General features: G+C 36.9%; 1 protein-coding gene across 1 annotated transcript in view; it reads left to right on the top strand.

Annotated features, from left to right (window-relative positions):
- The window catches only part of LOC150096673 (twitchin-like), a 2,440,784-nt gene that overhangs the window by 236,882 nt on the left and 2,179,145 nt on the right, over nt 1-24,757 (top strand). Inside the window, exons 12-13 of the mRNA XM_090408679.1 lie at nt 2,999-3,165; nt 18,440-18,501. Of these exons, the coding sequence (XP_090264805.1) occupies nt 2,999-3,165; nt 18,440-18,501 (229 nt within the window). The remainder of the gene's footprint in view (nt 1-2,998; nt 3,166-18,439; nt 18,502-24,757) is intronic.

The following is a 24,757-nucleotide window of genomic DNA, read 5'->3' as shown; positions in this document are numbered from 1 at the left end:
TACTAACTAACCCATTCTGATTTGTTGTCCGTCGTACTCGCTCGGGCATAATATACTCATTCATACACTTAGCTGCCCCCCTAAAGTCTGCATATCTACTCCCCCCCCTTAATAAATCTAGTTTCCCTGAGTCTGTACATCCACTTCCACATCATTCATCAACACTCTTTCAAGTCTTCGTACACCAACTCCATTCAAATGTAACCCATCCATCTTATATAAGTCCTTTCGCCCATCAACCTCATTCCACATCCACAAATTCCACACCACTCTCCATGCATAACCCACGCATAAAGTCATTGGCAATTATGGCCCTCCTTCTAAACACTTCACTGTCATACCGCGGTAAGATACTGTCCATCCTAACTCTCTCACTCTTCTCTTTTGCTACCTCAAACAACTCCCTCACATCCTCTATCATTTCCATTTTGTCCTCTTTTAAATCATTCGTTCCTGCCACGATTATCATCTCTTTCACCCTCTGTTTTTTCAGTCGAATAGATTCGCTGACGTCCTTTATGTTCGCACCCGGCTGGTACGACTTCGTTAAACTCTCAATTATTGCGCCTCTTAATAGCGAATCCCCATACAGCACTCGCCCCTTCATTTTATTGACGTTTCCGAACATTCTATTATTTGCCGTCACAGACTTCCGCCGGTTATTTGTCGGTACGTTCAACACACATTTTTCCATACGCTCCAGTTGTCTTTTAGCTCTGTGTATCGCACCATTCAAACGGGCAATTTCGCTACTCGCATTTATCTCACCATTTTCATTATTGATCAAATCATCCATTCTTTCTGTGTTTCTACCTTCATTTACACTTTCAGCGACGCTCTCACACCTATCTGGCACTACCATGCAATTCTCTAGCACACCGCCATTTTCTACATTCTGACTATCGTTAACGATATCACTCTCGACACACGAAACACGGTTGAAGTCCTCATTCTCTTTACACTTTCTACACATATTAACTCAACTATCACTTTCTAACCAGACTCCCACCGCTCTTCGCAAGGCATACATCTCACAGACAGCACATTGCATAAATTCGTTTACATCGAAACTCTTAAACAAACATGATGACCTGGCCACCAATTTTTTCTTTATCGGTGCCATGTGTACGCTATCTTTTCTTAAAAATAATAATTAAAATAACAGAAAACACGCAAAAATTGCACAGACACACCAAGAAACAAAAAGCAAACAATACTACTTAAAATTCTAGTAAAATATCTAATGTTAACACAAAATACTAACGAATATCCTTTATTTGCCACAACAACTTCCTCAAGTCTCAATCAACATTTTTTTTTATCAACTACATGATTTATGCCCAAAACTACCACCCATTTTTGATGCCTGCTCTTTCCTTCTCAATGAATCAGTTATTTGTGTCATTGTTCCACCAGGAAAGCATGTTTTGTGCACTTTATTTGTCATCACACCTCTAATGATCAAGTCCCCATGCAATGATATATGATTACTTTTGACTCTTTCTTCTTACTGCTAACTTCTTGCTTCTCTTTCTTATCAGCCAATTTGCTCTTTAGATATTTAATATAATCTTGTAGATGGTTTATTTCACTTTATTTTCACTGACTGTTGCCTAATTAGTTCTACTATAGTCCTGACTCGTGTTCCCATTTCTAATTGCTCTAATCTATCAGCACACTTTTCATGTACAATACATTAATACTTTCCTTCTTTTCATTTACCTTAACAGGCCACAAATCTTTCACATTTTCCAGTGCATACGTGAAGCAATTTTTACAATGTATCCACTGGGAAAAATCCATTAGGATGGATTTTTCCCAGTGGATTATCTTCATGTTGAAGCTTTCTGTGCTGCTGATGTGTGCTTCTTTACAGATTCTATTTTCAGAAACAGAAGCAGTAAGAACAAACAAGTAGCAAACACAATATAAACAAGCAAAAATTCCAACAACAAACACTACTGAAGGACACTTTTATCCAGACTGAAAAAAAAAAAAAAATGCGCAGTTTATGATAAAAAGCCACACTATGCATTAATAAAGAAACAGTTTTTTTTAGCACAGCTCAAATCAACTGCTATGTTCACTTGTGACAATAGCAGCTGTTTAGTTTACTTGTCACACTATAAGAAAATCACATTGGATTATGGCAATAATTAGGTGTACATTAGCATGCAGAAGCAAAGACGTTATGGTTCCCTTGTATAAGGCTGTGATCATGTCACATAGATCACTGTGGGAAGAATCTAGTTTTTAAGGGTGCGAGAATGTATTGAGTGGATCCAGAGAAGGTTCACTATATCAGTGCGAGGTCTATGGAATGTTAGATATGAGAAGAGATTGAAGAAATGCAACTTGCTGACCCTTCTGAATAGAAGAAGGAGAGAAGTTATGATTGACATATAAGTTTGTGAAGGGTTGTTACAAGAATAATATGGAGGAGGGCAACAAGGCCATCCCTGGAAGCTGTATAAGGAGGGAATGAGCAGGGGAGTGAGACTCTTTGCACGTAGAGTGACTGCCACTATTGACAACAATATAAAAAAATAATAGGTATAAACAATTTATAGTTCTCCTCAAAACACCAAAGCAGAAATGCAGTGACTAACAATGTTGAAAACAAACTGAGTCTGCAAAAATTGCTCATTGGTTGATTTGTTGTAGCTTTATGTCCCTAAAACCGTTGTGTGAGAGCAGATGTGGCATCATATAAATGGGCATTGGTCATAATTGAAAAGTATCATATGAGTGGATTATCGTAAAATAAAGCATTGTAAGGTGGAGTGTTGCTGTACTGGGATAATTTTACTCTTAGAGATTGTTGCCAGCTTTGTATTTTATCTCTTATACATTGGAAATGTAAAATTGATATATGTCATATATGTCAGTTGGTTGGTTTTTTAAAATTACAACAATTTCATGAGTATAATCTTATCTCTGTTATATTACATTATTATTATTATTATTATTATTTAATTTTATGTATATTTTCTTTCAGAGATCAGAAAAAAATAAGAGAATCCAGAGAACTCAGAAGTAGTTTTGATGGTACAACAGCTGTATTTACAATTCAGAAATCTACTATGGAGATGTCTGGTATGTACACCTGTGAGATGATGAATGATTTTGGAAAGGAAGAAACATCAGCACAACTTGTTGTGCAGGGTAAGTTATACATAATTTTAAGATTTAGGAATAAATCGGTATAAAAATAAATTATGGGCACTGTCAGTGCCAGGTTATTTTGCGTCCTAGGCAAAGTTTACAAGTGCGCCCCTTAGTTCCTAAACTAAAATGTTTCTAATTGACATTAAACAAAATAAAATTGTCTTTCAGGTTAAATTAATAGGGCTTTTTTTATTTTCTTTTTTAATTAATTTGAAAATTCTCTATTATAATTCATTTACAAAAAAAAAAGTTATAAAATACCGAAATTTAATATTTTCAAATGTTAATGTTTTAAAATATTTATCTTAACTGAATTTTAAATAGCGATAAGTTTAAATAATTTAGATAAGGAACAAAAAAGAACCAATAGTTAAATAGTAAAATAGTGTGATGTGTGAGGGATAAGGAAAAATAATCAATATTTAAATCATATATCACTATTTAATTTTGAAATTTTAGTGAAGTATGAATAAAGCATAGCTTGAAGTTTTGCTCCCCTTCATGGCTTGCACCCTAGGCGGTTGCCTAATTTTCCTAAATGGTAATGCCGGCCCTGATTATGGGAATTATAAGAAGGAATTGTTTTTAAGATCTAGAAAAGGAATAGGGCAAGGTTTTGTCAAGAGAAAACTTAACAAAACCCTACAGTTACATTGTGTAAGAGGGACATTACATTGAAATTCCTAGTTTATATTTGAGGTTGTAAGTTACAGGTAGCAGAGGATTGATATAAAATAGTAAAGTAGCATTTGATCTGGCAATTGTGAACTCCTTTTTCTGTAAGAGGGAAGAGCATTTGATAACAAATGCTCTTCCCTCTTACAGAAGAGGGAAGGGCATTTGATAACAATTAGAAGTGGCAACAACAGTTCACAGATTGTCTACATTTTGACTAGAAGAAAACATCTTAAGGCAGTAGCAAATTGTAAGGTAATCCCAACAGATCAAGTGGTGCAGAAACCCCAGCTGCTGTGTGCAGACTTTAAAATAAGGTCGAAGATAAGAACCTTTGGAAGCCATGGGAGGAAGACAATTAAGTGGTTTCACTTAAAAGAAGAGAGTATGAGGAACCATTTTAGGGAGAGGATATTAGAGAGGATTTCGCATGGACTAGAAAGTGTACAAGATTGGTGGAGACACAATTCAAAAGCAATTCTAAGCTGTGCAATTGAGGTGCTTGGTGAGACATCCGGAAAGATTAGAGAGCAGAAAGAGAGTTGATGGTAGAATAATAATGTACAAGAAGCAGTGACGGCTAAGAGGAAGGCAAAGCAAAAGTGGGACGAGTCAAGAGTGGAAGAGGACAGAGAGGAGTACAGAGAGAAAAAACGAGAAGCCAAGAGAGTTGTTGCACAGGCGAATGCCATGGCATATCAAGACCTTTATGATCAATTAGAAACAAAGGAAGGACAGAGAAAGATTTATATTGGCACAATGTAGAAATAAGGCATCAGAGGACATCATACATGTGAGGCAGATCAAAGACTCTGGAGGAAGGGTATTAAGGAGTGATGTGGATATAAGAAACAGGTGGAGAATATACTTTGAAGGGCTTTCTTTTGAGTGAAGAAAATACAAGGACTCACAGAGAAGATGGGGAGCCTTATCAGGGGATGGTGCAGAACATTAGTAGAGTGGAAGTGAAGGAGGCCAAAAAGAGGATGAAGAATTTTGAAATTTTGAAAATCGGTGGGCCCTGACAGGATCCCAGTGGAGGCATGGAAGGCACTGAGGGAAGAGGGAATTAACCTGCTGTCGGACCTGTCAATAAAAGTTTGTCAACAGGAAAATATACCTGAGGAATGGAAAACAAGAGTAAAGGGGATGCACAAGACGGTAAGAATTACAAAGGAATAAAGTTGATGTCCCACACAATAAAAATCCTAGAGAGGGTTCTTGATGGAAGACTGAGGAAGGAGGTGGAGATTGCAAAGGAGCAATTTGGCTTCATGCCTGGTCGATAGACGACAGATGCTATCTTTGGGTTATGGCAGATGATGGAAAAATTTTGAGTAAAGCAATGGGAGCTACATCTGCTATTTATTGATCTGGAGAAAGAATATGATAGAGTGCCAAGGCAGGAGTCTGGAGGTGTCTGATGGAGAAGAAGATACTGGAGAAATATGTGAGGCTTGTGCAGGAGATGTGCAGAAATCTCAAGACAAGAGTTCGGACCTGTCTGGGAGAGACAGAAAGTTTTCCAGTGACAGTTGGCTTGCATCAAGGGTCAGCATTAAGTCCATTCCTGTTTAATATTGTGATGGAGGTGGTGACAGAGAAGGTGCAAGAAGATGCACCTTGGACTATGTTCTGTGCAGATGACATTGTGCTGTGTGCCGAATCAAGAGAAGAAGTAGTAGTTAAACTGGAAAGTTGGAGGAAAGTACTAGAAGAGAGAGGTATGAGACTGAGCAGAAGTAAGACAGAGTATATGTGTTAAAAAGTGGATGGCAGCCAGGAGACAGATCTGGAGCTGGAAGGAAATGTCATCAGGAAGGTCAGTGACTTTAGATACTTAGGTTCAACAATGAAAGAGGATGGTGAGGCTGAGAAGGAAGTGGGATGCAGGATACAAGCAGGATGGAGGAACTGGAGGAGAGATGGCTGGAGTGCTATTCAATAAGAGGGTGCTAATCAATCTAAAAGGCAAAATCTATAGGACAGTAGTGAGACCAGATATGATGTATGCTATGGAAACTGCGGCCCTGAGGAAAAATAACATCAGCTGGATGGAGGTAGCAGAGATGAGAATGCTTAGGTGGATGTGCGGTGTGACCAGAAAGGATCGTCTGAGAAATGACTATGTAAGGGGGACCATGAAAGTTACGAACTTAGGAACAAAGATACAGGAGGCAATGTTGAGATGGTTTGGCCATGTGATGAGGAGGGAGGAAGAGTATGTGGGAAGAAAGGTCATGCAGATGGATGTATAGTGGAGGAGGAAGTGCAGGCAGCCAAAGAAGAGATGGAGGGAGATGTTGGAGGAGGACTTCAGGATGAAGAACTCGGATGTGGCTACAGCCCAAGACAGGAGGTTGTGGATGAGACTCACTACAAACAGCAATCCTACTTAAGTGGGACAAGCTGCAGAAGAAGAAGAAGATTCATGACCTCTATGGAGTCACAAGTCTCACTGCAGAAGGTCCACTTTAGACAATATAAACTCTGTCATGTGGTTCCTTATGCTCATTCACTGTCTGAACAAGCTTAAGTAACAAACACCATTCTCACTGCCTTCTCAAATAATGCATTCCATGGTCTAACCATTCTGTTTGCAAAAAAGGTACTTCTCATCCTCTTACTCACCACTTCTGTTCTCGACTTCTAGGATTATTATCCTGATCTGTACTTATCCAAATGAAATTAGAATATCACTTAAAAAATGATTAATCCAAAGCAAAATATGCAAAAACGACTGTAATTTCCTTTTTGCATATTGCCTTTTTGTAATTGCATTCATAACTACAGTTCTGAATGCAATTCATAACTACTGCTTTTAAGAAAATTTAGGCAAAGCAGTGGGGAGGGGAATCTAATGTATATTTTTTCAAAATCTCAAATATACATTTTATATCAGAAATGTAAAGAAAAAAATTTTCAGGCAATTTTTTAAAAATTTATTTATTGACAAGGTCCTTTTGAAGGAAGAAATGGAAAAATTATATTATTATTATTACTACTACACCCTTCATATAGTCAGCAGATTCATTGCAGATTCATTCAATGAACTGGCAATATGTTGCCAGTTCATTCAACTGGCAACATATTTATCATGTTGAATCTTAAAATCATTAACAACATTTTCTGGCAATGCATTCCATTCCCTGACAATTCTCCATGTAAAAAATCTACTTCTCACAAACCTGGTCACTACACTTTTAACCATAATTCCAGGGATGGCTTCTGGTTCTTCCCTTCTCACCTTCTACTCTTTTTATAATTCCCTTTGTATTAATCCAATAATATCCCATCACTAATCTAAATGTTTCTGTCATATCACCTCTTTTCCTCCTATTCATTAAACTCTGCAATTCACATTTCTTCAAATCTCTCTCCACAGCCATCATTCCAGACTCCTGAGTTAATCATCTAAGTCTTAGTTAATCATCTGTCTTAGTTAATCATCTTTGGACTTTCTCAAATGTTCGCAACTCTAAATATTATTCCATAATTTTAGACTGCACACCTGATGCAAGCAAAACAGAACAAATGATCATTATTATTTGCTTTGTTTCCTGTAACAATGGAATTGTCAAGATCAGAGAAAACTTTTTAGGTTTTGCAGATATATCAGATTCCACAGGACGTGGTTTATGTGCAACAATAATGGAACAACTGGAAAAATGGAACATTCCCATTGAAGACATGCGAGGTCAAGGGTATGACAATGGGGCAAATATGAAAAAGAAAAAATATGGGCTCCAAAATTTGCTTTCGAACAAAAATCCTCGAGCTTTTTATGTGCCATGTGCTGCTCATACTCTAAATTTAATCATTAATGATGCAGCCAAAGCGAATGCAGATACAATTAGTTTCTTTGCAATTATTCAAGAAATATAAAATTTCTTTTCATTCTCTTACAAACGTTGGGCAATCCTTTTAAAGTTCGTAAAAAATTTAACATTGAAACAGCCATCAGAAACGCGATGGGAAAGTAAAATTAATGCAATCCGCCCTCGACAATATCAGTTAGGAGAAATTTATGATGCACTTTTTGAAATTTTGAATAATGAAAATTTTAATAAAGAAACTCAGCATGAAACACAAACATCATGTGCTAAAATAAAGGACTACAAATTTATTTGCTGTCTTATAACTGGGCATGATTTACTTAACAGAATAAACCCTGTGAGTAAAATGCTTCAAGACAAAAATATGAACATTACACTTGCTTTAGAATCTATCAAAAACTTAAAAATATTCTTACAAGAGTATCGATCAGATACAAATTTTAAAGAAGTTCTAAAAACGGCAAAAGAACTGAGTGAAGAGGTGGATGGAGAAGAAGAATTTAAAACTGGTATGGAAGTTTGACGGCGAAAGAAGACATGACAATTGGACTACGAGCATCATGACGAAACGCCACAATCGCCAGAAGATAAATTTAGAGTGAATGTGTTTTATACACTTCTAGACGTTGCAATGTGTTCGTTAATAAAACGTTTTGAACAACTAAAAACATATGATAATTTCAATTTCTTGTATAGATTACTACAAATTAATAACGAAGATTTACGAAGAAATTGTGCCGATTTAGAGATTCTCTTGAAGGACTGCGACAATAAAGACGTAAATGCAATAGAACTATATGACATGTTATGTGCTTTCTGGAATATTTTTCAGAAGGATAATTTAAATATTCAAAAGCCCTTTCGATATTCTTAATTTTATTGTGTCCAATAATTTATCTTTCCCTAACTTTTCAATTGCTTTAAGAATACTATTAACCTTAACTCTTAGGTGTAGCGAGCGGTGATCGTTCCTTTTCCAAGTTGAAAATTGATTAAAACCTACTTAAGAACAAGTATGACACAAAAAAGACTTGTTAGTTTGGTGCTAATAGCTATTGAAAATTATATATGTGCAGAATTATACATTAAGACCATTATTTCTAATTTTGTGAATATGAAATCAAAAACCTTAAAATTTTAATTTAAAAAATTTCAAATATATTTATGTAATTTAATTTATTTTCTGTAATTCTGTAAAGATGTTATTTTTTGAATACTTATATTAAATGTTCTAATTATTTCTGAATTCTTTTCTTATTTTCTCATCTATCTTGAGTTTCTTTTATTTTCCTAAAAGATAGTTCCACTTATAAAAATTATTAAAATTTTTTTACAAGTTACTAAGAATTTAGTAACTTGTAAAATGCAAGAATTTTTTAAACTTTAGTTCAAATAAATTTTAACTTTAATTAAAATTAATTTTAATTTTGTTAGCAATTCGGGTCGGTGAGAAGGCTATAATCCCTGCATCATTATATTAAACGATTAAAGTGAAGTGGCTTTATCAAAATTTGCTTTAACTTTTGAGAATTTTTTGAATATTTGGGTTTTTAACGATTATCCTGCCTAGTCAACACCCCCAGTTTGTTACATTTAGCGAACCAGCGTGTGGCTGTTCTGTCAATATTTATTTAAGAAATTTCAAAGAATTTAAATTTTTATTATCGTAAAAGAACCACGCACTACAGGGACTCTTAGATAGAAATTGCATGTAGGCCGCAAAGACCCTAGTGCCGGCTCTGTAGGTGTGCACCATCACACACAAAGCTCATCCAACTGTGCCTTAAATGATTCAATGTATTTACATTCACAACACACTCAGGCAATGCATTCCACTCACCAAACACTCTCCATGAAAAGAACTTGTTCTTCACTCCACTGTTCACATGCTCCCTATACAGTTCCAAGTATGGCCACTTGTTCTACCTCCCTCCCCCATTCGATGAAACATTTCTTCCATGTCAACCTGATAACAATCCCTGACTAGGTTATATGTCTCAATCATATTCCCCCCTCCCCTCCCCCCTCCTAATCATGAGACTGTGCAATTTACATTCTCTCAGTTTGTCCTCGTTCTCCACATATCCTGGTCACCCTGAAAACTTGGTGAGCAAATCTGTGCACACTAATCCATAGGAGGCCTGATCATGGCCTCGTACAATGGCATAACCTCTGTATTTCTGAATTCCAGAGTCCTGAGTATTGCCATTATCCAATTTAACGTCTTCACAACTTGTGCAATGTGTCCCTATAATTTCAGGTCCTTATTCACCACCACTTCCAGATTTCTCATCTCCTCTAACTCTGTTCAAGTTTCCCCACTAAGTGTATACTTTGCATACCATCATTGCTTACCGAATTTAAAACCTTATTATTTTCAAAACCTGACAGTACAACTTACCTGCCCAATCATGCAATCTACTGAAGTCCTCTTTTAAGGCCATAGCATCTGCTTGACTCTGTATTTCTGTTTACCCATGTTGTATAATCTGTAAACAGTTGCGTATCACTAGTTAAACCCTTCCCAAGTCAAACTCATCATTAGTATGCAAATTGAACAATAATGGTTCTGAAATTTACCCCTGCAGCACACCACTCATGTCCTACTCTTTCAGGATACTGCATCCCCATATACAACTTTCTGATACCTGTCTGACAGCCAGTCATGGATGTAACTCAGAAGGCTGTTATGCAATCCTATCAATATAATTTTATTTAACAGCTTGTCATGTGGCAGGGTATCAAAAGCTTTTGCAAAATCGAAGTATACCACTGTATATGCAGCTCCCTTGTCTAAGACATTTGTCACCTTGTTATCATACATAAGTAAGTTAGTAAAACATGATCTCCCTTTAATAAACTGAACATTTTGATAACCACAGAGAATACTGCTATTATCAACCCATTCAAGGTTCTTCATCACAATGCGAGATATACAGATTGGCCTATAATTTGTAGCAACTGCCTTATAATGACCTTCATGCAGTGGAATAATTTTACCTTCTTTCCACTCCTTTGGAACATGTGCTGTTGTAAGACAGCACATGTTCCAAACACCTTCTTTCCACTCCCAAAGGAGTGGAAAGCATGCATAATTAATAAGACTTATTAATCATGCATGCCAAAGCTACTGCTAATTCCCTGGAACATTCCCTTCAGATGAATGGTAATATGCCATTAAATCCTACCACCTTTAATTAAATAAAGGTTTTTTCCTCAAATATCTCCTGCTCACTCAGAATTAAGCCATCCTCTCCTGTGTCATCTACTTTCTCATGATTTCACCCTGATGAGGATGAAACACCATTATAAATTGATCACTGAATATCTCGATAATGTCTTCTGCAGAAATTAGCATTCTACCATTTTCATCCATTAACATCATCTTACCATAATCATTCTTCTTTCTATTTGCAGCATGTCTAAGAAATCTCTCTAGGTTTTTTTTTTCCAGATTTCTAATTTCTGCTCATATTGCACTTTTGATCTGCTTACTAACTAATTTATCCTCCTGGCTTGTTCTTTATACTATTCATATAATTGATTATTACCGTTATTCATCTTGTAAATTCAGAATACATTCACACATTGATGCTGTTATATATTTCTTTGTCATTTCCCAAGCAGCATTTATTTCCTTACTGCTCAACTCCTCATTTCTTGCTATAGCTCTAAGCTGTTTCCTAAACTTTTCATAATTACCAGCCTTGTACTTCCACATATATCCTTTCCTCACAGCAGTTTGCATATGGCTAGGTCATCAATGCATGATCACACTCACCAACTGGATAAAAGTGAGAAACTCTATTTTCAATTACATCCTCTTATGAAATGATTAGATGCAAGACTCTCAGTCCATGCATGCCCTCCTTTACATAATGACTGAGATTGTTCTATCTCAAGAGCTCAACAAATTCATTTGCCTTATTTCCAAATGCTATCTCTTTATTCCAATCTATACTGTTATACATTATCAAAAATTATGGAGACAACTACCGTGTTAGAGCAAAACTTTTATTATTATTATTATTATTATTATTATTATTATTATCTCGGGCAACTCCAAGAAGTCGACAGACTCATCGAGTCTGTCAACTCCTTGGAGTTGCAGGAGGCCCTAACATCATGTCAAGAACAACTATTCAACATTCACACAGTATCTATCATACCTCGCCTTGAACTCATTCACAGTCATAGCACCCACAACAGACTCTGGCAGCTTATTCCACTCATTCACCACTCTCCAAGTAAAAAACCTAGCTCTAACACCCCTGCTAACCACACTCTTGCCTGGCTTCCATGTATGGCCCCTAGTCCTCCCACCACCAATCCTATTCTCAAAAATATCTTCTGGATTAATCCTATAGAAACCCTTCAGTAATTTGAATGTCTCAATCATATCTCCCCTCCTCCACCTATCAACCAATTTTTGCAACCCACAAATCCTCAACCTGTTCTCATACGGTTCATTCCACAGACCTGCTATCATCTTGGTCACTCGCCTCTGGATCCTCTCCACCTCCTCCCCATCAAGAAGAAACCTAGGTGACCAAATCTGAGCATAGTAGTCGAGATGGGGTCTTATCAAGGCTCGATACAGAGGAACAATACCCTGCTTGTTAAAGTATTTTTCAGCAACCAAGTGATTTGATGAGCTGTTTTGGCCACTTTTCAATGTGCCCCCTAAACTTCAATTCCCTATCCACCAACACTCCCAAATCCCGGGCCTCATCAATCTCCTGAAATACGGTTCCACCAATGTTATATGCTGATGCTAATCTTTTTACTCCAAAATGCATAACCTTACACTTTGCCACATTAAATTGACATCCATTTTCCCTAGCCCAGTCCTCCAAACTATCCAAATCATCCTGCAAAATTTTGACATCCTGTGCACTCACAATTGCTCTACCCAACTTTGCATCATCAGCAAACAAGTGAACACTTCCTCTCAGATCCTTTCCAATATCGTTAATGAACAAATTGAAAAGTAGTGGTCCAAGAACAGAACCCTGCGGCACACCACTAGTCACAAGCCGTCTTTTGAACTCCACTCCTGAATAAACCACTCTCTGGTATCTCTCCATCAACCACCCTCCTATCCATCTCACCAACCCCATCTGCTGCAGTTTACCGATTAGAGTAACACGTGTTAAAGTATTTTAACGCATATAAGGGTAATATGCATTAATAAGGGTAATGAAGATATAAGGGTAATGGGTCACTGTAAACCCATTACCCTTATCTAGTTCAGCCGTCACTGTGTTATAAAACGTGAGCAAGTTACTGAGGCATGATCTACCCTTCACAAAACCATGTTGTCCCCCATACAATATCCCATTTTCATCTATCCAATGCTATATTCTTTTCTTGACTAATTTCTCTAAGACCTTGAAAATGATTCCTGATATGCTAATCGGTCGGTAATTTACAACAGCAGTCTTGGAACCACCTTTATGCAGCGGAACTATTTTCCCCCTCTTTGCACCCGCTCGGGACTAACCCAGACCCAAGACTCAAATTAAACAAAATGGTCAAGGGTACTGACAATTCTTTAGCTGCTTCTCGTACAACACGAGCTGGTATGCCATCCAATCCCACAGATGTATTGACATTGAGGTTTTGCAATAGACTACTCACCTCCACTTTATTCACCACAATTCCCGTATAATCTATTGGTTCATTCATTTCTGCAATGTCACCACCTGGAAAATATATACTTGCAAAGTGCTTGCTCAGTAATTCAACTATATCAGCTGATTCGATTACCTCGCTACCATCGGCATTCTTTAAAATCACTCTGCCATATACATTTTTTTCTTTTACTTGCAACATAGTGAAAAAACTGTTTAGGATTCTCTTTAGCCTGCATGGCCAATGTTCTTTCATAATCCTTTTTTGCTTTTCTTACCACACTCGTTACCCTTCTGGCCTGTGCTTTATACCGTTCATGTGCCTGCAAGTCACCTTTCTCCTTAAATTCCCTCCATAGTTGTTTCTTTTTTTGCAGCTCAAGCTTAATGGTGTTATTCACCCATTAACCCCCTACTTGATTTATTATTCAGACTCTAGGTATACAGACAGCCATTGCTTCATGCAAACACTTCTTTACTGCCTCCCATGCACTATCAACTTCTAGCCCTTGCAGTTGTACATGCCATGGCACTGAACCAATCAATCTCCTAAGCTTGTTGTACTTACCAGCTTGATAATTCCACATGTACCCCGTCTTAATTGTAAAATCCACACCTTTAGCCACCTCCCAAGTCAAGACCCTATGATCACTCTCACCAATTGGTGGCAATGTGGTCATATTCATTACAGTCAAATTCTCAGATGCAATTACCAGGTCAAGCACTATCTGATCCCTAGTATTTTCCATTACATGCTGTTGCAGATAGTTATCCCTTAATAACCGCATAGAATCCAATTCCTTCCTCCCATGTGTCCTCTCCTCCTTCCAATCAATGTTACCATAGTTGAAATTACCCATAATAATTACCTTACTTCCACTCATTTCTTCTATTTGCTTATGCAAACTATCTCCACCATCTATTCTATCACCTGGTCTATAGCAGCATCCAACTGGATATTTTGTTCTGCTAGTTTCAATCTCATACCAAATAGCCTCAAATGTGCTCTTTTCTCTATCCTGCAGTTCCACTTCTATTCTTCTTGGCTGTAGCTCATCAGCTATCATCAATAACAAACAAATCTCCCAGTCAGAGTACGAGTCTCAATAGATTGCAGTATGGTGGCTGCTCTTCTAAGCACAACACCAAGACCAGTACCTAGGTCATCTGTGGACGATTTGGTGCAGGCACGTCACACCTGAATGATGCGGCGTAGGAAGCAGCTTCCGCATAGTCTCAACGGCTGCCTTCTTTCTTCCATTCTGGTGGCCTCATCGCCAGGGCGATCGCACCGTGACGGTACGAAAGCAACTCCGGCTAGTGCTGCCTTTTAACGTGCAAGGCACGAATGGTATCGTTGCAGTGGCTAGATGGGATTCTGACTTAGAGGCGTTCAGTCATAATCCCATGGATGGTAGCTTCGCACCACTGGTCACTCGACCAAGCACATGTACCAAGTGTCCGAACCTGCGGTTCCTCTCGTACTGAGCAGGATTACTATCGCAATGACTAGTCATCAGTAGGGTATAATTAACCTGTCTCATGATGGTCTAAACCCAGCTCATGTTCCATATTATTGGGTGAACAATCCAACGCTTGGCAAATTCTGCTTCGCAATGATAGTCCTTCACAGAAGTCGGTTCCTCGTGGAACAGTTTTATAAAGAAACATGCGAAACTTTACATCATTCTCTTAACTTAAGCAGATCTGATGGTGTACATCTGTTGTCTGGACTATCACCAACATCTCTGCAATCTTCTGAAAACCAGGTGACCAAATCCATGCACAGCAGTTTATATGCGGCCAAATCAGAACTTTATACAATGGAACCAAAATCTCCTTTCTTCTACAAGTCATTGTCCTCCATATCATTGTCAGGATTTGCTGTGCTGCCCTCATATTTTGGCAATATGTCCTCTAAATTTCAGATCCTTATCCACCATCACCCCAAGATCTCTTATTTCCTCTGCCTCCAACGATGCATCTCCACTATGCATAAATTCTACATCCCATTTTTGTTTCCCAAATTTTAAAACCTTACATTTCACAACTGGTATTCCCACACCTGTGCATATTTACTCAATCTATTCATGTCTTCTTGTAAGGCCAGAACATCTGTTCATTCCAACTTTGCATCATCTGCAAACAACTGAATATCCCCATCCAAATCTTTCCCAATATCATTAACATACAGGTTAAACAGCACCCTAAAACAGACCCCTGAAGCACACCACTAGTGACTTTCCTCTTTTGGGATATTGCTCCCCCCCATACACAAGTATAGTGGAATAGCCAAGAACATTAAGAGTATTGAGATTATTATTAAATAGTTGTAGATTTAATTAGGTTTCTATGAAGCCAGGTTATATGGCTGTGAGAGACCATTGATACTAATATGTTAAGGGAAGATTTAATGGATTCTAGATGCTGGGTGAAATTCATCACCCAGTATAACGCCATAATTGTGTTAATTGGAGGCCTGAAGTAGATTTAAAAAATGTGTTTATGAAATTTATTTAAAAATGTTTGTATATATATATATATTAAAGTTATAACAGTCTATGAAAACCTTTGATAGATTTTTGCCACATACCACAAGTTGGTAACTAAAGGCAGGTATCAGCAAGTTGTGTATGAGGATGCAGTATTCTCAAAGAGGAAAGTTACCAGTGGAGTGCCACAGGGATCTGTTTTGGGACCATTGTCATTTAATTTGTATATTAATATTAGTGGGATAGGTTTAAGTTGTGATATTCAACTGTTTGCAGATGACGCAAAACTGGTGAGAGAGTGATGAGGAATCGCACAGATGTAATGGCCTTACAGGAGGACTTGAATAGATTGCATCAGTGGACAGAACTGTATAGAACACTCAGTTCAGTGCTGCAAAGTGTAAGTTCCTGAAATTTGTTACGATGCAAAGTGGAAAAATTTTGGAGGAAGTTGAGGAGACAAAAGAACTCGTTGGACAAGGATCTGAAGTTTAGAGGTCACATTGTGCAATTTGTAAAGTCATCAGATCAGTTATGGCAATGATGTTGTGATCTTAACATGCAGAAATAAAGATATTCTGGTTCCATTCTTTAAGTTCTTGATCAGGCATCATATAGATTACTATTGTCTGCAGACTTCGTTCCCCCTGGTTTTCATGGTGATGACAATATATTGGAAAGGTTCAGAGAAGAATGTCTAAGGTGGTAACTGGTCTTAGGGACGTGAGATATGAAATAAGATAGAGGGAGTGTAGTTTTCAAAGCCTTATGAAGAAGAAGAGATGGGATATGAGTGAGAAATTTAAGTTGATAATGGGTTGTTACCAGGTTAATGTGGAAGAAATTTTTCATAGAATGAGGGAAGGGGGTAGAACTAGGGGACATCCATAGAAATTGTATAAGGAGGATGTAAGCAGGAAGCATAATGTGCAGCTTCTTTGCATGTTGAGTTGTTGGGGAGTAGAATCTATTGCCTAACATTGTGGTGAATGTCGATAAACTGAATCAGTTTAAAGTGTGGGTTGATAGACTTTGTGTGTAACAATGTGTACTTTCTGCAATTAGACTTTGAATCAATGGAGGTCTGATGTTAATAATAATATATATATACGAAGGTCTGAAAAGCTCCCGGCCTAACAATGAAAAAAAGAATTTATAATTTCAAAATTATTTTTATTTTTAAACATAATCTCCCTTAAGACTAATACATTTATTCCAGTGATGCTCCAGCACCATTATCCTGTTCCTGTAGTGGTTCTCAGTAAGATCTGCAAAATACCCCTCTACAGCTGCAATCACCTCTTGATTCGAAGAAAATGCTGACCAGCAAGGAAGAGTTCTAGTTTTGGGAAGAGATAGAAGTCAGAGGGAGCCAAATCTTGGGAATAGGGTAGATGTTCCAATAATTCATAGTGCAGATCTCTTAATTTTCCCATTGCCAAAACACCTTTGTGGGTTGGTGCATTGTCCTGATGAAAGATGATTTTCTTCTTCTTCTTCTGCAAACCAATTTTTTTCTCATGAATATTTTCATCTAATCTGGTTAAAAGATTGGAATAATATTCCCCCATTATTGTTTTACCCTTTTCAAGATAATTGATAAACAAAATGCATCCCAAAACACCAATGTCATGATCTTTCCTGCTGATGGAACTGACTTTGTCTTCTTTGGTGCTGAACAACTGGCTTCTGTCCACTGTTTTGACTGCTGTTTGGATTCTGGTGTGTAATGGTGAATCCAAGTCTCATCCACAGTAATAAATTGATGCACAAAATCAATTTTATTCTTGTTAAAATGCTCCAAGCACTGTTCAGAGATTTTCGTGCAAGTGCGTTTTTGATCTGCTGTGAGCAAGCACGACACCCATCTTGCTCAAAGTTTTTTCATTTGCATTTCTTCATGAAAAATATATCCTACACATTCTTTTGAAATGCCTATAGTCTCAGCAATTTCACACACTTTGACTTGCCGGTCATCCAATACCATATCATCCACTCCATCAATGATTTCTGGTGGTGTTACACTTTTTGGACGTCCTTCACGTGGATCATCTTCAAGGCTGGTACGGCTGCATTGAAACTTGGCAGCACATTTCTTAATTGTTAAAAATTAAGGAGAAGAGTGCCAGTAAACTTTTATGAACTTTGAATGATTTTCTTTTGTGTTAAACCTTCAACCTTCTTTTACAAAGAATTTTATAACTGCACGATACTCAGTTTTATCCATTTCAAGGGATACAGACAACACTTTTGCTTGAGACAGCTGTGTAAAACAAACTACTAGATAGAATGATTTGCAATTTGACCCAGATGCTTATGATAGATGTTAAAAATCTTGAAAAAAAAAATCTTGCCCATAGTGTTGCCATCTATGGTGGAGGCTGTGAACTTTTCAGACCACCCTCGTGTATATATCCATATATCTTCCTGAACTAGTGTATGGTATAGTTGGGATTTTTAAGGTTCAAAGCAGTGCTTGACATATTTTTTTAAAAAAATTCTGTCCAAGTAGTTCTTGAAATACCAATTAGGTGACAGAAAAATCTTTTATTAGTGATATTAAGAAATAATATTTTGTTAAATGTAATAACTTCAAATTCTTCTTAATTTTAGTATTTGTTCCATATATTTTCAGAACCAGAGAAAAAGATTCTGGATAAGAAAGAAGAAGAAAAATCCAAAATAAAGGAAGAAAAGGTTAAAAAAATGTACTTTTATAACATATAAAACCCAAAGTATTAATGCTGAAGTATCTATATGTACAATAATCCATTAGATTAATGTTTTCAGGGAAAAACACTATGAAAAATGAAATCGCACTGCTACTTATTATTATTATTACTCCTTCCAGAGTCTGGAGACTCATCGTGGGAGGTTCCTTCAACTGAAAACATATTTATCATATCGAATATTAAAATCCTCAACACTCCTTGCATTAACAACATATTCTGGTAGTGTGTTCCATTCACTGACAATTCTCCATGTAAAAAAATCTTCTCCTCACACTCATCTTCTTCGCACTTTTACTTATTTTCCAGAAATGACCTCTGGTTCTTCCCCTCTCACCTTCTACTCTTTTTATAATACACTCAGGATTATTCTGATCTGCTCACCAACTTAAATGTCTATCATATTACCTCTTTTCTTCCTTTCCACCAAACTCTGCAATCCACATTTCTTTAATCTCTTTCCATAGCCAGCATTCCAAAGTCTTGATATTGCCTTAGTTACTTGTTCCTGAATATTCTCCAATGTTTCCACATCACATTGAAAACCAGGCTATCAAATCTGAGCACAATAGTCCAAGTGTGGTCTTACCAGTGATTTATACAATGGCACAACCACTTCTTTGTCCCCTACATGTTAGAGTACTTCTTATCATAGTGGCACTATGATCTGTAGTCTTTGCAACACTTGCAACATTCCCCCTAAACTTCAGTCTACTGTCAATCATCACTCCCAAATCTTGAATCTCATCCTATTTCTGCAGTATATCACTGTCATTATAGTACAGAGTCTTATATTTCTGCACTCCGTAATGCAACACCTTACACTTATTAATATTAAAAATTCAGCCCCACTCTTTAGTTCAACTGAAAATTCTATTGAAATCCTTGTGAAGGGAATTAACATCAGCAGCCTACTTACAATTATGCCCAATTTTTCATTATCAGGAAACAATTGAAGATATCTAGTCCACATGATATATATTTATAAATAAGTTAAACAGTAATGGCTCAAGAACAGAACTCTGGTGCACGCCGCAGGTCACTCTCCTTTTTTGAGACTCTACTGCATCATACACAACGTAAGTTGTATGATGTATCGTTATTGTTCAGAGAGCCAATGTCTGATCCATCTAAACAATATACTGTCTATTCCAATCCTCTGCAGCTTGTACATCATCTTAACATGTGGTAATCTATCAAACACTTTTGTAAAGTACAAGAATATTACAGTATATGATTTTCTTATCTAACACACTCTTAACCTTATTATAAAATACAAGTAAATTGCTGAAACAATACCAATCTTTTACAAATCTATGCTGACCATCATAAAGAATGTTATGTCATCAATGCATTTTTGTATTCTATTCATAACCAGTCTCTGCAACACCTTGACTACAAGTGTAGTTATACAGACTCGTCTGTAATTGGAAATTTCTGTTCATGCTAACAGAGTTGTAGTATTTTGTCTTCTATCCACTTCTTTTAAACCCTTCCCACTGGAATACAGAATATACTGTATAATACTGAACACTGAATATAATATCCAATACATGAAATCACAATTGGCCTGTGAAAGCTAAAAATATTTGCTAAATTTTTAAACCATATATTTACTGCAATATAACTGAATGAGAATAAAAATGTGTGTGATAATTAAAAGTTTATTAATTACGATAGAAAACTGCATTGAGAAGTATTTCCACAGGGTAATTTGAAGCAACTTTTCCTTTCTCTTCATACATTTGATGGTAATAGGTAAAAGCTTTCTCCAAGTTTTGGCAAAATTTGCATACTTCACTAGGTTCTAGGATCAACATCCCTATCCCATACGAAATCCCATCCCAATCCCATCCATCTCATGTGAAAATTTCACTTTTGCATTTTTATGCATGCCACTAAGTATTATTATTATTATCATCCTAAACCCCCATGGAGTCAAAGACTCATGTAGGAGGTCTTTTTGTCATACACAGCTCATCGTACCCTGCCTTAAACACATTCAAATTCACACCACACTCTCAGGCAAGGTGTTCCAATCATTCATAACTCTGCATGCAAAAAAATGCTTCTCACTCCCTTGTTCACTCCCTCTTTATACAGCTTCCAGGGATGACCTCTTCCCCACTCTCCCATCATTTTATGAAAAACCTCTTCACTTTTAATCTTATAACAACTCCTTATAGTTCGCCCACTGTTTGTAGATCTCTCCTTGGCATTTTGCCAAAAATTGTCGATTCATGCTGAAGGGGAGAAAGAAATGAAGGATGTACGAATTGGCCGCCAACATGCAAAATCACGTGATTTCTTGTCTGTCGCTGTACTAGTACTAGCTTGATTTTTGTTGTCGCTTTTTTACATTATTTTTTTTATTATTAATTTGTATGATGGATCCAGTACAGTCAACAAGTTCTGTTGTTAAACGTTTCAGTAGCTCTTGCAAAAGAATATTGAATAATGTGCTGACATTCTGCAAAAAAGAATCGCCTCCTTGTTCCCCTTTCTCAAGTCATAAAACATGCAAGTGCGGGCATATCGGGGTCGACTGTTAAAAGAATTCTTAGGGAATCAAAAGGTGAAGGTAAGCCAAAATTTAAATCTCCTAAAAAAAGCGCCAGAGTAAAGAAAACCATCCAAACCGTAGCTTTGAATGATTTTGATGTAGACGTTATAAGTAGAACTATTCACGAATTTTACGTGGTCGAGAAAAGAGTGCCAACTGTTCCGAAATTGATTCTTGTGCTTAAAGAAAGAAAAGAGAAACTTTAAGGAAAATACTTCATGAAATCGGTTTTTGTTTTAAAAAGTCCCAGAATAAAAGGAAACTTATCATGGAGCGAAGTGACATTGTTTTATCTAGAACACAGTATTTGAGAGCAATAAGACGTTTCAAGGAGGAGAAAAAATCGATTGTGTATCTAGATGAAACTTGGATTGATAGTAAATTAACTTATGGAAGATGTTGGGAGTCTAAAGAAGAATGTGGAGTGCTACAAACCGGAAATGCCTTGCGGCGCATAATAATTTTGTGTGCGGGTGGAGAAATGGGTTTTTTACCGAATTCAAACGTACTATACCAAGCCAATTACCATAGGCAAACGAATTCTACAATCTTCGAAAAGTGGGCAGAAGAAAAACTGATTCCAAACCTTCCTAAGAATGCTGTTGTTATAATTGATAATGCTTCATATCACTCTATTCGATCAAACAAAGTTCCAAATTGGTCTAATAAGAAGCAAGTTCTTATGGATTGGCTCTCTGCAAATAACATTTCTCATTCCCCAGATATGCGAAAAATTGAATTGCTTAATTTGGTCAAAAGAAACTCGCCCACAACTAAACTATTTAAATTCGACACGATGCTCAAAGAGCATGGATTTCTAGCTTTAAGACTACCACCATATCATTGCGATATTAATACTATTGAATATATTTGGGCAGAAGTGAAAGGTTTCATTCGCCATCGCAACGTAACTGGAGATATTGACATGTCGAAACTTTTTAAGCTTTCAGAACAGGCGATTGAAAGTATTACAGTTTTTTTTCCCAGTTTTTTCCCAATTTAAAGTATTACAATATTTTTCCCCAGTTTTATTCAAAACTGGGGAAAATATTGCTTTCATGTCACCTAATTGGAAAATATGTATTGGGACAGAGGCGGAATTCTCAAAGAATTATGCGAACCTTTGGTGATCAGTTTAAGTGAAAGTGATGGCAATTCAGACACCGATTCAGATGACTATGAAGATTAAAAGGATTTGATAATGGAATTTTTTTCCAACTTTTTTTTACATGGGTTGGTTAAAAGAGTCACAACAAGTCATAAATAATTAATCGGTTTAGGACATTAAAGTGTCTCAGTTCTCTCAACTGTAAGTTTAGAATATCTAAGTTCATTTGAAAAAATTTCTGTTTTTCTAAAAAACTTTCTTTTTAAGAAAGTTTTATAGAAAACTTTCTTAAACACTTCATAAACTACAATGTTCGTAAAAGAAAAGCTAAATTTTCCGACCTGTAATAATAAACAAACACATCCCAGAAGACAGATTGATTACCCTCTTATCGGAATGGATTATCCTTTTTCTGGCATGCGCAGAAGTGTCGAGGGACCGCTAATCGGTGGGCAAACAATACCAACTTTATCATATCACCCTCTCTTCTTCATATCCACTAGACTCTGAAAATTGCATCTTCTAAATCTTTCCTCATATTCAACATTCCAGAGATCAGAAACTATTTTGATCATTCTCCTCTGAACCCTCTCCAACTTCTTTTCATTCTTATGAAAAACAGGCAATCAAATCTGTACACAGTAGTACATACAGGGTGTTCGGGATAAATTTGACATATTTATAATTAATTATATTTTTCCGTAAGTTACATGTATTAACACACACTTCTCTTCATTTAAAAGTTTGGACCCTTCTTCATTCACATACAAGATGTCAGAAAGGATGGATAGCTGGAACCCACCTGAATCATGGAAGAGAATAACTTGTATCATGATGATTCGTGCCCGCCATCAAAATAAGGATATTACGACTGCTGCCCAATGCTCCCTGAATACAGTAAAAACAATCAGGCATGAACTAGAGACTTGCAATGGTGACTACGAGGATGTAGCAAGAAGAAAGATCCCTAGCAGACGATCTGATTGCGTTCGTACAGCAGAATTCCTCGCAAATCTGCAGGAACAGGTGTTGAAGAACCCTGGCATTGGAATTCGGGCTTTGTTCGTGGAGTTGCTAACTGTAGTCAAGCCCTGGATAACAAGGGTAGCCAATGGTAGGCCGTATGTATGGCAGCAGGATTCGGCCCCTTGCCACACCTCTGGGAAAAGTCAAAAATGGTGGTCTGAAAATTTCTACGACTTCACCAGTCCAAATGTTTGGCCTCCAAACTCCCCAGACCTTAACCCCATGGATTATTTTGTATGGGGCGCAGTTGAAAAAGACACCAATCGCACTTCCAGTAATACAAAAGCCCAGTTAATGGATAAAATTAAAACAGTTTTTGCGGCCCTTCCCAGGGAGACTGTAGCATCAGCTTGTTCGAGGTTCCGAAGCAGAATTGAAGCTGTGATCGATGCTAATGGTGGTTATTTTGAGTAAATCTTGTTGATAGCATTGTAATTAACTCTGCCTGTAATGTTTTTTTGTCAATTCATTAAATTTAATAGATACAAAGAAGATTTTCTTTTTCCTTACGAAACTGTCAAATTTATCCCGAACACCCTGTATGTGGCTTAATCAGAGCCTTATACAATAGAACCAGAATCTCGTTATTTCTACAAGGCAGTGTCTTCTGCATGATTGCCAGAATTCATTGTATTGTTCTTTGAATTTTATATTCTTATCCACCATCACAGAAATATCTCTTATTTCCTCCACCTCCAACAATATATCCCCACCAAGAGTAAATTCTACATCCCATCTTTGTTTTCTAAATTTTAAAACCTTACATTTGGCATTCCTGCTGTATAAATTCACTCAGTCTATTCAAGTCTACTTGTAAGGCTACAACATCTGCAATAATCTTCAAAGTTCATTCCAACTTTTGCATTATCTTGCAAATAGCTGTATATCCTCATATCCCCCCATTCAAATCTTCCCATTATCATTAACATACAGGTTAAACAGAATTGGCTCTAAAACAGACTTCTGCTCCACCATCCCTTCACAGAACCTGTTCATACCTTATAGGAGAGAATGCCTACTATTTTTTTTTTTTTTGGTCAAATATATTTATTTTAAACTAAGTTATACCAACTAGTTTCGCCAACTGTGCCTGTTGGCTTCATCAGGGTTAAAATTATATAAATGTAAGACACCTAAATGCTAAAAAACTGTTTGCACTGAAACCATAAATGGACCGAATACAATTGCATTTTTATAAAAGCAGAAGAACGCGTACATCACACTTATAGCATGTGTATGATCTACCAGTTATTATGTAGGAATGTTATGTAGTTGGCAGCATAATTTAATTCTGGCATGTTGAAAGATCTAATGAGGGTTTTCCAGATCTCGGGCAGAATTAATCCTTGGGTTGTATTTAGGTTTTCTTTTGAACGGAGAACTGTTGTGGCTTCTTTTATCATTCGGGAGCGGAAATCCTCCTCTAAGTAGGGAATGGAGCTTTTTAAGTCCTAGCAAAATGAAATGCTAACCCCGATTTGTCTTCTCTATTATTATTGACGTCTCCGGCATTTTTCAAAAAAGGAT

The sequence above is a fragment of the Typopeltis vanoorti genome, chromosome 18 (assembly GCF_054136105.1).
Source record: "Typopeltis vanoorti isolate ZY-2024b chromosome 18, IOZ_Tvanoo_1.0, whole genome shotgun sequence".
NCBI classification, from domain to species: Eukaryota; Metazoa; Arthropoda; class Arachnida; order Uropygi; family Thelyphonidae; genus Typopeltis; species Typopeltis vanoorti.
The sequence above is the reverse complement of the archived record's forward strand: the minus strand, read 5'-3'. Positions and strand labels throughout refer to the sequence as shown.